The sequence below is a fragment of the Austrofundulus limnaeus genome, unplaced genomic scaffold (assembly GCF_001266775.1).
Source record: "Austrofundulus limnaeus strain Quisiro unplaced genomic scaffold, Austrofundulus_limnaeus-1.0 Scaffold12, whole genome shotgun sequence".
Lineage (NCBI taxonomy): Eukaryota > Metazoa > Chordata > Actinopteri > Cyprinodontiformes > Rivulidae > Austrofundulus > Austrofundulus limnaeus.
Genome location: NW_013952414.1, coordinates 2,597,289 through 2,610,769, shown reverse-complemented (window position 1 = coordinate 2,610,769; position 13,481 = coordinate 2,597,289). Strand labels below are relative to the sequence as shown.

Sequence of the window (13,481 nt, the reverse complement as noted above, 5' to 3'; positions counted from 1 at the left end):
GTAAATTAATTCAGTACATTTTGCTTAACGGATGCAGGAGACATCGAGAAGAAGCACAAACTTGAAGTCAGCCCACTTTGTGACCGAGWGGCAAACACTGTCGGCAACATTCAGATCGGTAAGTGTGGCAGCTGTGATCCATGTTTGCTGTTATTTATAGTCTGTCACTAATATTAAAGGGATCCATGATTAGTTGTAACATTGGACTTTATTTGATAAACATATATTTTAACTGTAAAATAAAGATTGTAAAATACCGTAAGTTGTTCAGTTTTTATAATTTTTAAACTAAAAGTTTAAAAATACATTACACGGACGGGGCCATTTTATTTACACACAAAGCATTCTGGGTAAATGATGACATGGATAGGTCATCGCAAGGCTGCTAGCGAGCTATATCCACCCTGAAGGTTAATCTTGGACAATATCTGACGATCGGCTCTTTTAAATGAAACCAGAGAGCGTTGACAGAGAGGAGAAGGTAGAAATGACTCAGCCTGTAACTGAAAATATAGATGGAGGACAACAGAGCTGCTTCATGGAAGAAGAACCTCAGCTTAGCCTGTTAGCTTTAGCGTTAGCCCCGATGCTATCACCATATATATGTATTAGCTCAGCGCTACACATTCTCCTCTCGTCACTGAGGTCCTCCATCCACATGACAGAGAGGGGAACACAAAAATGACTCAGCCTGCAACTGAAAATATGGAGGACCTCAATTTAGCTTGTTTGAAGCGCTAGCGCCAAGCAAATACATATAAGGCAATATAGCATCGGTGCTAGCACGAAAGCTAACAGGCTAAGCTGAGGTTCTTCTTCCATGAAGCAGCTCTGTTGTCCTCCATCCATATTTTCAGTTACAGGCTGAGTCATTTCTACCTTCTCCTCTCTGTCAACGCTCTCTGGTTTCATTTAAAAGAGTCGATCATCAGATATTGTCCAAGATTAGCCTTCAGGGTGGATATAGCTCGCTCACACCGAGGACCTATCCACGTCATCATTTACCCAGAATGCTTTGTGTRTAAATAAAATGGCTCCATCCATGTTAAAATATATTTTTAAAAATTTACAAAACTGAACAGGCTACAGTAGTTTTACAGTCTTTATTTTACAGTTAAAATATATGTTTATCAAATAAAGTCTGATGTTACAACTGATCAGGGATCCCTTTAAAGCTTATATATGTCTGTCACCTCCAGGCTTTATGACCTACGTGGCAGAGCCGCTGTTCGCAGAGTGGGCTCGTTTCTCCGACACGCGTCTGTCCCAAACTATGCTGGGCCACATGGGTCTGAACAAAGCCAGCTGGGGCGGCCTGCAGCAGGAACAAAGCCCGGTCTCAGAGGAGGCGGAGCCCAGCGCAGCCGCCACAGATGGCGCCGCAGCCTCAGCAGCAGCAGCAACGACAGAAAGCAGCTCCAAAGAAATACCTCAGGGAAGCAGAGAATCCTGACACTCCTTGTACGCTCTTTGGCCTCCTGAACCCTGACTCCCCCCTCCCCACCAGCTACAGGGCCTCACCACACTCTGACGGGCCACCCTGACGCTGACCCACCTGATCCTAACACCTTGTGTTTGTCTCGTTGCTTTGGCCTCCCATTCTGATAAACCACTGATTTTATTTAATTTATTTAGTTTTTAATTCCTTTTTTTGGCATAGAGCAATACATAGATACCTCATTTGGCTACTGCTGTATTTTCTTTTATTTGCTTTATTTATTTGTTTGACTGTAACTCTGGCATTACTGACTGAAAATGCCACTATTTTTTCCCTTCCTTCCTTCCTTTTTTTTTTTTTTTGTTGAACCTAAAGTGGACAGCAGTATAAACTGAACTAAAAAAAAGACTTTTGGTATTTTGACGTGCCATTTGAAAACAAAGATTTGAAGAATGATCTGAACTGAAACAACTGGAGTATTTCAACCCGGGACCCTCCTGAGACCTTTGAGTATGACGTGTTGGATTTGTATTGAAGATTCTTCCTTATGTAAAAACAGAAAAAAAAAAATGTGACAAGCCCAGTCTTTCTGCTGCCTCTACAAAGACTGTTTACGCATCACCTTGTTTGTTGTATTTTATTTTTAATTTTTTTCCTTGACCGTCGGCTCCACGGTTTGCCTTCAAAGCACAGATTATTCAAACAGACCAGATGCCATAAATGACTCCACCTGTGCTACCACGTGTTCCTGCACTCCTAAATGACAGTGACGATGTTGGACGCACAGCTTCGTCTCTTACATCCTGTAAAAGGTATTATTGTAGAAATTAGTTTTTTTTTTCTCTCTCTTTAAATCAGTTTTTCTGGATCATCCAGTCCCCGGACTGGAGAGTGGTCAGTCTCACCTGGAACTTCACTCCATGCAACTCGACTCGCTCAGGGTTTTGCAAGAGTTATTTTGTTTGATTTTCTTAAATTTTTTTTTTTTTTGAAGAGGGAGAGGAGGTGACTGCAGACGGTGCGAAGTTGCTCAGATAAAACAGAAAGGCTCCCTCTAAGCAGAATGTCTCTCACAGCCACATGAAACCTAACGGACTGCTCGACTGATGCCTTACAACTATGCACAAACTATGCTAAGTGACCAAACTGACTCCTGCTCCCATCAAGTGCATGGTGTGCTCGTCTTTGAATGCACTGTCCAATCCCTTTTGCCTTTTTTTTTCTTTTTGGTTTATTTTCTTTGGTGAGGAACAACTCCAGCTGTTTTTTTTTTTTTTCTTTGTATGGAAACAAACCAGTCGAGTGAATTTCGAACATTCCATTTCTTTGTGTTAGGGTTTTGTCTGTTTTTGATTCTGTACAGTGGCACACATTGTGTTTGTGTTGGAACGTTTTGAACGATAACAGGTGCTTTTCTTACCTTAGCTGATATGTATTTTTGCTGTAAGTGCTGTAAGACTGTTGAAACTGTTTACAATTTGTCGCGACAGCCATTTTTTTGGGAAGACTTCATCGTCGAGCCAGATTTTGTAAAGGCTTTGCTGTATTGACCCTTTTTGATACATGCCTGTTGCAGTTACGATTTGAATAATAAAACCTGTTGTTGAATTTCACAAGTATGGAGTCAAATACTTGAGCCAACATCAGAAAGTGTCATTTACCCTCCAACTCGACTCTATAATCATAAATAAATGTTTGGCAGATTATTTCTTTGTTGTAACGATGCTTCTTGGAAATAAATCTTATATTGTTAGAACGCCTRTTAACAGGGTTCCTACAGTTTAAAGCAAGTTAAATTTAAGACTTTTAAAGACTTTTTAATGCCAAGTGAAATTAAATTTGACCAATTTTATGAACACAAATGACAAAAAATAAAAATGGCAGAAACTCATGACTCAAAGTACTTTTGGTTGAAGTATTCAAATATTGCTAATAGGCTAATTGTTTTTATCCAGATCTAATTATAGCAGAAACATTCTTAGCAGTCAGTTTTAAACTTAATTTAATATCAGGAAATCCTCTAACAACCCAAAATTTGGAATTTTAGGACCCACAGTGGGGTCTTAACCCCAATTTGCTGAAATCTTAAAGTGCCTGTGACATCAAGRTTTTGTAAGAAAAGTGAAGCATTTTTGGAAAGACAACATTAACATATTACAAAACAAATGCTGAGATATTTGCATGTGAAATAACAGGAAGTGATATCTAAGGGGAATGTCAGCATGTGAATATTTAAAAATAATATTTTTTACCAATTATTTTAATATTTGAGATGAATTACAATCATCCTATTTACAATGTGTTAACATTTTTAAGACTTCTGAAAGACTGAAGACATTTTAAGGCTAATTAAGGCCTTATTTGTGGATTGATGAATTCAATGACTTTTAAGACTTTTTAAGGATCTGCAGGAACCCTGGTTAAATCCTTTTAAACGGTGCCACATTTGTAAGGAACACGCATTTGTGGGATGAGCAGTAGAGCTGAGTGTGGGTTGCGTGCGTGAAAACTTAGCCAAATCTTCTCTGCCAGTTTATTTTGCTGTTGCTATTAACTTGTTTTGAGCTCTGGTGCCTCCAGGTGCTGCCAATCCTAAAATTTACTGCCAAGAAGCATCAAAAGGAATCATCTAACTAATTTCTTCAATTTTTGTGCGGAGTTTAGTACTGATCACAGTTCAACCTGGAGATAAATGTTATTAAAAGGTGTGGAAACACAACTAAGAGCTTGTGGGAATAGAAGCTGGTGGCATGATGGCACAGTGGTTAGTGGTCACCTCTCAGTGACAAGGCCTCCTGAMCTACGACCTTTCTGGGTGGAGTTTAGATGATCTCCCTCTGCACACCTGCATTTTCTCAAGGTGATTATTTCCTCCCACAGACTAAAATCATGCTTTAAATTACTTGGTGATTGTTAATAAATCTGAGTATCATTCTCAGGTACCAATAAACTAACTTTTAGCTGTGTGTGAAAAATTGGCCTTTTTGTTTTCAACTTTTGGGAACAAAATTATAAATGTCAACCCAATGATTACATTCTGAAATTTTTGAAAAACATTTGCGATTCAGGATATTTTGCCCATTTTTATGGACTTTTGGTGGGTTTTATTTCTAAAAATGTTGATTTAAGTCCAAAAAAATTAAGCCGCTTGAAGAAATTTTAAATGGCAAACTGTGAATGAACCAAGTAAAGCTTCAAATAACTGAATAAAACCCAGAAAGTCAGGGGAATTCAATTTTTATTGAAAGCTTTGAAAACTTGACAACTCCTTCAAAATTTTAAACAATAAATTAAAAATCATTTCCAACACATCCTGTCCTCTTTCCCTTTTAAAAAAACTATTAATGTTGAAWTAACAGCAATGCCATAAAACCTCAAATAAAACTGATTTTTCTCTCAAAGTTTGACATAATGTGTCGATTACTCACATGAAAGCTTAAATACGACTGTTTTAAATTGAAATGTGAACAGACAAAAGGCACTTCCTGAACTCAGAGGTAGGAACTGATAAAACAAATGACAAATGAGTTTTTCTTAATTTACATGAGGAAATAAAAGTGAAATGCAGCAGTACAAAGACTCCTACAGGACATCAAGTGGAATGTCTTTGGCTCCTAAAAAGGCAAATAAAATTAAAACAAATAAATTGTTAAGTCAGCAAAACATCCTAGAGTGGCGACTGCAACAAACCTTGATCAAGACGCGACTCTGGAATCGACTGAAAACTTCTCAATTAGTACCTGACAGATCTAAAACATTCACTGTTAAAAGAGAAATGACAAAATTATGAATAACCAACTTCAAATTATAAACTAGTCTTAAAATTGAATGGTGTGAAATTCAACATGTTAGAAAGTGCTCCTTTCTTCCACATTATGAGTTTTTTTTTTTTTTTGGCTTTTAACCACAGCCTTCAAAATWAGGGCGTACAACTGATCACCCACATGTGCAACAAATTAAACTAACATTTAATGARTAACTGAAGAGAAAATAAAATCTAATAGTGTTGAAGGTTGCAACAGAAAGTTATGYTCGTAAAGCCTAAGGCTGTTACAAAAGTGCAAAATACGGTCAGGACGACCATGTCATGATGTTTGGAGCGGCCAGAATAAAGCAGGACAAATACTGAAAAGATCAATAAGGATCTTTAAAGAGTCCGCAGAAGGTTTGGATCAGCAGCTCGGGTTCGTCTCACAGAAACTTTCTCTTTCCAGTTTGTTTCAACATGTGCTGCCCAAACTGTGGAAAACATCCAGAAAGACAACATTTAACAAACACAGCTGGATGAAAAAACACAAATTCATCAAAACTGGTGTTTCAAGTTATTAATCAAAAGCTCATTTCTCACCAGAGGGGCTTCAGTTTGCGGTTTAACCTCGGGGACAGGAAGTCTGAAATCCTCGTCTTCCTGTCCATTGCCATAGCGATGAGCGAACTTGCGTTTCAGGGCCTCAGCGATGAGACCTGCAGCATCTGCTGGCTCACGTGGCTTCACCTTGGCATGGTCTTCCCCTGGACGACTGGGAAAACGTACCAAGTTTCAGTCAAACTCCTGTGCACTAAAGGTGTCAGAGTGAACTGACGACTGATGACAAACACTCAGTTTACTGTGACTGACGGATCACTGGAGCYGAGACGAACCTTTTTACAGATCGAAGCTTAACTTTGTTAATGTCCTTTAAAATTTCAAGCATGTTGGGGATTTCTGCCGTCCTCGACTCCGGAGCTGTCGGACAATTCGCCTTCCTTCCTCTGCGCTCTTTTATCAAATCGAGGGCTGAAAATGACCGCTTTATTCCTGGWGGTGGTAGAGGAGGAGGAGGAGGAGGAGGAGGGGGAGGAGGTGGAGGAAGAGTACCAGAAGTGGGAGGAGGAGGAGGTCCCCCTGTAGCAGCAGCTGGAGCAAAACAAAGAAAAGGAAAAAAAGGATAAAAGCAGAGCAGCATGTAGGATTCTGCTGCCATCTAGTGGAGAAACTAAAGAATTGCAGTGAAACTAAAAAACTCAGATAGGAGGAATAAATCTGGTACCAGACTGTGCAGTTTTTTCCTGAACCAGGACAATCTGAGCTATCTGAGCTCGGAGTTTAGCAAGTTCAGTCTCCAGAGCACTGATCTTTTGGATTGCCTCATCGTTTGTGGCCGACGCCCCCTGTGGGTCTGAAGCTCCTTCAAGCAGGTTGGGGAGTGAGCTCTGACGACTGAGGGACTTTCTCCGAGGACGAGGCCTTTGGGCTCGAAATATGAGCCCCGGTGGGATCCCAGACCTGTTTCAATGAGGCCATGAATACAACTATTTCACACATTTCAAAAGGAGCGCATCAGTTCTTAAACCTTCTGATTTAGAAAATCTTTTTCTGGATCATTGTGCTGCTGTTACCGAGATCTGACAAGGCTTCCATCATCCTCGTGGTCGTCTTCATCTTCCCTGTCGATCCAAGCGATATCAGCAAGCGAGGCCACCAGGCCGGTCTGCTTCCTGGTGCYAATTAGGACACCTGTATCTTCGTTGTACGGGAAAAGCTGCCAGAGAAGAAAAATTCGAGTTTAAGATTTGGAAAAGAAGAAAAACAAAAGAAGAGTGGAGCCCACGCGTACATCTTTATATTTGATTCAAACACATTTTCCACAAAGCCATGACACTATCAAAACTAAATAAAGACACTGAAATCAGCATATTAACAGAAAAAAGACATCACATTGGATGTTAAATGTAAAAGTATGAATCAAAAAACGTGTTTTCATTTTATTTGATGATGGTAATGCCACTGAAAGGCTACAGAATCACAAATGCTACAGATAAAACAACCAGGTGGATCCTCTCACATCTTAGATTATTATACAGCTTCATAGTTAACATGACTAAATCAGCATCCTATGAAATGGCTGCGATTCAGAAGAATCTTCTGTTGCAAGAGTGGTAAGAAAAAGAAAAAACTAATTATGACGCACGTGTCATTATCAAGTTTTCAACAAGACTATGTATTTCCTTTTTCAAACATAAGTGTTTTAACACACAATGTTGTCTTTGTTATTTTTAACTGAATACAGAATTTAAACAACTTTCAAATGTGATAAATCATTGATATATTTTGGGGGAAAAAAAAGAGTAAAAACAAAGACTCATTGCTTTAAAAAAACAGGACAGCTCTTATAGAGAAGCATAAAGAGGATCTGTAGATTGTTAATGATAGGTTAGGAAAGAAAGGGGGGTCTTTATCAGCTTAAGGTTGTTCAAGGTTGCTGAAAAAACTGACCTAAAGCAGAAAAACTGCATTCCTCATAGGAAGGGAGGGTAGCTGGAAAGGGAAGAAAAAGACAAGAAAGAGCACAGTGTTGAAGGTAGAAAAGTTTGAAAAAAAAAAACATTCATGTTTCAGCTTAATCAAATATGAGTTGTTCCTTTTAAGAGAAACAAAAATTCCAGCTAAAAGTCTGTGTTCTGTTATAACGACAGAAATACTGGCATGACTTCATTCAATCTGTTTATAGTTTAACAATGAAAACAGACAARTAGAGGTCAACAAATGCTGAAGAGGGTGTGTGTGTGCCATTCAACATTATGACTGGAGGAAATAAGTACAGACAAAAATATATATATAAGGGTTTAAATCAACAAGGAAAGTAGATGTTCTTATAAAAATATCAAATTCTGTTTCAAATTTAACAAAAGGTATTCTCGCCTCACCTGAAAATGAACCCTGGGGCAAGGTTGGATGGGGAGATTGGCAGCTATTCTCCTAACAATACTTCTTGAGGAACCGTATGGTTTTGATGAACCAAAAGCCTGCAAAATACATAAAAATAAATAAATTTAAAAATCATTACATTATAAAATAAAAAAATTACCATATTTTGATCAGAGATACTACTGCAGATTACAACGTACCAGGTCCATCTCAAGCCATGAGTGATCTTTATTCATTTCTGTTCATGAGTTTCATAAAGATCAAYTAAAACATAAACACATTTCAGCATGATTACCAAATGACACCTAGAAGAAAAACAAAATAAAACAAAAAAGACAAAAGTCAGAAATAAATCAATGCAAAAATGATCTACTCAATAATCTCTCTGTCTTTGTCTGTGCTGACAAATATTCATGTATAAAAGACGTTTTTAACATAAATACTATATGTAGAAAATTATAAATGCAATTCGTAATAAWCCACCCTGAAAGGCACAACTTTAACAAAACAAACACAAAGCAAAGCGAACGTCCATTTCGTGGTGTTTTACAGCTTCTCAAGTTAATGCAGAAACAAAACTTTGTATTTGTTTTAAGATGTTGTAGCTTTGCTGCTTTGAAACAGCAAATATCCCCAAAAATCAAGTACGTACGTCGTTATTTTAATAAACTTAACCTATTATTTTATGAGTATCATAGCAAACAGATGGTGTACAACAGCGTTTAAAAAAAGAGTAGGCCACGATATTCATCAACATAGTGATGTCAGCAGCTGGTGTCGTACTAAAAAGAAGTTCGGTTCAACATGAACTGAACTCGACTTTCATAACTTTAGCCGGTCAGTGGGCAACTAGCAAGGCTAACCGATGCTAACAGAGATAGCGGGAAACCATCAGCTCTATTTAGATTTACATTTAACACGTTCAATTATTACCAGTCATATCAACAGTGTTAACTATATATTTAAAGTCAAACTTCGGTTGTACTTTGAGACTGAAACTTACTGAACCTTTTCTAGAGTTTAGCCTCCTTCTCCAGACAAGTCGACAACATACGTAAATCGCAAACTAGCGTGGGGACAATTTAGGAATGTTTTTGAGCCAATTGGATTATAGGAAWTACAGGTGGGGCGTTGTTCCCATAAAGCAAAACTATTGGATGTGTGTTTTGATTGATGTTGCAACTCACCAATTACTGTTGATATGTAGAACAAAGCTTTTTKCTTATTTGTTTATGTAACAATCAATCAAATTTCTATGTCCAATCAAATCTTAGGAAAATGGGAACGCTCGTTATATATCCTGGCGCACACCGGTGGAGACGTGTCTGATTAAATTTCAAAGAATATGGTTCACTGCGGGAATGTCCTTGATCACAAAGCAACTGCACCCATCGATGTGTGCCACAAAACCCAAAACAGTGCACAGCTGCTAGCTAAAGAATCGCAAGGGATAATAGGGGCAAAGGCCTAGCGCTAGGAAAATTGTTTAATTTCGCCGGTTTAAGATTGTGTCTGAACATAGCAGCTTGTTCCTGCTTCGTTTTATATCATTTGTGACTGAAGTGATCTGGATTTGTGTCGGGAGTTTTCATGAAATCTGATTCAAAGGTATGCTGAAGTAAAGCTAGCACATTTTTTTTTAGCCTAACTAGCTAGCTACGGAATCGGCTGTGTACTTCAGGGCGTGATTTGAGGTTAGGTTGAGGGTCGCAGAAAGGGTGTTTTGTCTCAAATAAGTATGTATCTTGCAATTGAGTAGAAAAGCTGTAGCGTACTGATGTAAACTGTATGTTTTTTCTAGTACGGTTACCATTCAAGCTTTTTTTTTTTTTTGTTATTTGACAGCTGCAGTTTTATTGTGTGTTAATATAATCATGAATATTTAACTAGTCAGATGGTGTAACATCACATGTTTACTGACATCTGATGAAATTCCAACAATTCAGGATGTTTTGAGACAATAAATTTAATGAAATGGAACTGRAAAATAAATGGTACTTGCTATTATAAACTCTTGTGATGTGTAAAAGCATTCAGTTTCTATAAGCAATATGCAACAATCTCTTAAAAAAGTAAGTTTAAATTTAATACTTGTGTGATTCTTGATGATGCAAGAATAAACTTTCTTTTCTTTACAGTATGTAATTACACTTATGCATATTGTGTATTTGATTTTTTTAAATTATAAATGCAGTGTTAATTCAGGTACTGGAACTTTTCTAAACTATTTTGTTAAAAAACATTTTAAAGCAGTATAGTTACAGATTTGAAATGATTACAAAGTGAAATTACCATTGTTTACACATATTTTATTTATTTATTTAACCTTTATTTATCTAGTAAACTGTTTGAGMACYACTTCTCATTTACAAACATGACAATATGAAATCTATACACACAATAACATAATGTAAAAGCTTTATCAATTACCATAAAAGTGCATGACTTTGATTTTAAGGAGAGCAGAAGGACTTTGACTGATCAAATCATTTAACCAAGTGTATCTGGTTACAGTTCTGAMAATTAGACCTTTAACATACCCTGATTGTTGTTAATGAAGTAACAGTTGCTTGCATCAGTGTGTTTCATAAAGCAAGCTCCCTAATGTTACCCTATCTCTGTCTTTCCAGCTAAGAGAATAGGTTGGTTTGATGCCCGTGCCGTTAACTCTAGAAGCACCATGAGTGCGGAGCTGGATGCACTGACTGTGGTGAACCAGCTGCGAGATCTCGCTGCAGACCCCTTGAACCGAAGAGCCATAGTCGAAGACCAGGGTTGTCTGCCTGGTCTCATCCTTTTTTTTGACCATCCGAACCCACAGGTTGTCTACTCTGCACTATTGGTAAGTTGTGTTTGTTTATTTCAATATATGGCACTAAGGGTACCTGGTGCATACAGGAAACRGTGTAGTTTTTGCACAAATATGTATAAAAAGCTTGTTAGATTAAACTTTAGATACATTTTTTGTGACTTTGCTGGTTTCTCTTGCAGATTTTAGGTCATTTCTGTCTTTAAAGCAGCCATGTATTTTTTCAATGGGAGCATCTGCTGTTTGTTGTGATGCAAATACAATATAGAGTTCTGGTATTTCCTCCACAATTATCCTCTCATTCAGTACACGACCTGTTACAAAGAGTGCACATTCAAATGGCTTTATGTAAGAAGCACAAAGTGTATTCTGCAGGGATTATGTAACGTGTTTGCTGGTGCACACAGGGAGCGTGTTCTTAAAAGGATTTTCTGCTTTAAAAAGTTACAAACCTTTTGTGAGTTTTCCAGCKTGAGACAGATAACTGTTGCCCTTTTTCCTCGCAGGCCGTGCGCTACCTGGCAGAATGTCGAGCCAACAGGGAGAAGCTGAAGGGCGAGCTGGGCATGATGCTGAGTTTGCAGAATGTCATGCAGAAGTAAGTCTCTGCTGAAACATGTGCTTATATTGCATTTTCTTTTCATAAAACCTTAACCTGGGATTTTTTWAAATTTGTCTTTTTGTTTTCCTTGTTTGTTTGACTGTAATATTTCATGACAGGATGATGTGCTTTTTTTATTGGTTTGTCAGGTTGAGTGGGATTAAAGCTGAACACAGAAAGGGTGGCAGTGACTTGAAATGATGTACCTGCATTTTTACTGTTTCTCATTTAAACTGATGTTGACATATATTAACACACGTTTAATTAATTATACAAGCATTGCACATAACTTATTTAAGTTTTATTGTATACTTTTTATAAACAATGACATCACCAGTGTGAGATTGTCTCTCTACCATGAGGATAGTAATGCTATATATATATATAAACCTCTGAAGAACGGCAGCAGAAGTCAGACAAATGACCTAAATCTAATATTTGCTTTGCTACAAGACTAATGGCCTGCCACAGAGGGATGATGGGATGTTGTGCAGTGCTGTACCAGACTCCAGTTTCTGTGTGGTTAGTTTAGAAGGACTGATGACTTGGTGACAGATAAAGCCGTAAAGCAGCTGGGCTTTCTCTGTATTTCTCACAAAATATCYCTTCTTGTATTACTGTTGTTCTGACCTCCTGTGGTTTCCTCCTGAGACGCTGCTGCTCTTTGAAAYGTTGTGGCTTGTTTTGCAGTAAGGGCTGTAATCAAACTGAAGCACATAATAAAATGAGTTCACTTGAGCTTTARTCTTTGGTTAGACTAAATRGTTGCACAAGGGACTTTGAAAAACAGATGTTTTTATAAATTAATATACATCAGAGACTAAAAAATAGGATCCTAAATGCATTTTTACACCTTTTCTTTAGAGAAACAATTAGGATTTGTTTGGTTTTCCATTAAGTTTTCACCAGAAATGTCAAAGCAGATCATTATAGCCCTTTATAAACTCACCGAGTTTGGTTGTTTTTAATTTAATATCATTCAGGTACAGCATAATTACTAAACAAATAGCGCCGAGCTCCTGTAAAGAGGGCGTTAACCATCTATTCTTACATAAGCTGTATTAGTTTTTATCTCATTTGTTTTTATCTCATCCTCTGTTGTTTTCATCTCACCCTACAGGAACACATCGCCCGGGGAGACCAAGCTGCTGGCCTCTGAGATCTATGAGATTTTGCAGTCAGCCGGCAAAGAAGAAGCGGAGCAGGCAGAGGCAGCCGCTGCCTCCTGCCGGCGCAAAGCCCACTTCTTCCTGGGATCCAATAACAAACGGGCCAAAACTGTAGTGCTGCACATCGACGGGCTGGACGACTCTGTAAGTGCTCCCGAGGTGCATCCAGGTCATCCGGGACGTTCCGCAACACGTCGGCACCAACCTGTCACGCTCAGACGCACGCCGGGTGTCTGTTGATGAGCAAAAATCTCCCTTTAGATCAACGTGTCTGCTGCTGTCATAATCACAGYGCTGCCAGAGCATCTGAGGGGAAGGCAGAGGCTTCAGGTTGTAAATGTCAGCCATTGAACAGCAGGACGCAGAGATTGAACGTGAACGTTGCTCTGCAGGAAGCCTGCACATAGCCAGATTCTATTACAGCAGACAGACAGCCTCTGCTGGGCTGCAGAGACACACAGCACTGCAGCAGCTGGAAAATACAGAAACATAAACTGGATTCTTCTGAAGCCTGTTGTAGTTTACATTTGTTATTTAATATACGCTTTTAAAAAAGCTCATAAAGATTCAGTTTGCTTTAAAGAAGCATTTGCTTGTAAGCTGTTTACGTGCCCGCTCATGTCCTTCACCTGCTTCCTGTTTGTCGTTAGACTCGGAGGAGCCTGTGTGAGGAGGCCTTGTTAAAGATTCGAGGAGTGATCAGCTTCACCTTCCAGATGGCCGTTAAACGATGTGTTGTCAGGATTCGTTCCGACCTTAAAGCCGAGGTATTTGTT

The 13,481-nt window shown here is 38.5% G+C and overlaps 3 protein-coding genes across 10 annotated transcripts in view; 2 read left to right on the top strand and 1 right to left on the bottom strand.

The window, feature by feature from the left end:
• The window catches only part of pde7a (phosphodiesterase 7A), a 28,803-nt gene extending 25,752 nt beyond the window's left edge, over positions 1-3,051 (top strand). For all 5 annotated transcript variants that reach the window (XM_014002276.1, XM_014002279.1, XM_014002278.1 and 2 more), the window contains 2 exons: positions 38-118; positions 1,200-3,051. In XM_014002276.1, coding sequence (XP_013857730.1) covers positions 38-118; positions 1,200-1,453 — 335 coding nt within the window. In that variant the 3' untranslated portion in view covers positions 1,454-3,051. The remainder of the gene's footprint in view (positions 1-37; positions 119-1,199) is intronic.
• Positions 3,052-4,659: 1,608 nt separating this feature from the next.
• Positions 4,660-9,203, bottom strand: mtfr1 (mitochondrial fission regulator 1). 4 transcript variants are annotated; one of them, XR_001309785.1, is made up of 9 exons: positions 9,135-9,203; positions 8,327-8,431; positions 8,126-8,224; positions 6,818-6,960; positions 6,469-6,704; positions 6,080-6,335; positions 5,787-5,958; positions 5,129-5,677; positions 4,660-5,052 (listed from the first exon to the last, which is right to left on the bottom strand). XR_001309785.1 is itself a non-coding variant. In XM_014002272.1 (8 exons), exons 2-8 carry the CDS (start codon positions 8,360-8,362, stop codon positions 5,630-5,632), a joined length of 990 nt encoding a protein of 329 aa, XP_013857726.1. In that variant the 5' UTR covers positions 8,363-8,431; positions 9,130-9,203; the 3' UTR covers positions 4,660-5,629. The 4 variants fall into 4 exon arrangements, 3 of the variants coding, with proteins under 3 accessions (XP_013857726.1, XP_013857725.1, XP_013857728.1); XM_014002272.1 differs by having other exon boundaries at positions 4,660-5,677; positions 9,130-9,203; XM_014002271.1 differs by having other exon boundaries at positions 4,660-5,677.
• A 342-nt stretch (positions 9,204-9,545) lies between these two features.
• Positions 9,546-13,481, top strand: part of armc1 (armadillo repeat containing 1) — a 7,236-nt gene continuing 3,300 nt past the window's right edge. The window contains exons 1-5 of the mRNA XM_014002270.1: positions 9,546-9,734; positions 10,757-10,968; positions 11,442-11,533; positions 12,657-12,849; positions 13,356-13,472. Coding sequence (XP_013857724.1) covers positions 10,807-10,968; positions 11,442-11,533; positions 12,657-12,849; positions 13,356-13,472 — 564 coding nt within the window. The 5' untranslated portion in view covers positions 9,546-9,734; positions 10,757-10,806. The remainder of the gene's footprint in view (positions 9,735-10,756; positions 10,969-11,441; positions 11,534-12,656; positions 12,850-13,355; positions 13,473-13,481) is intronic.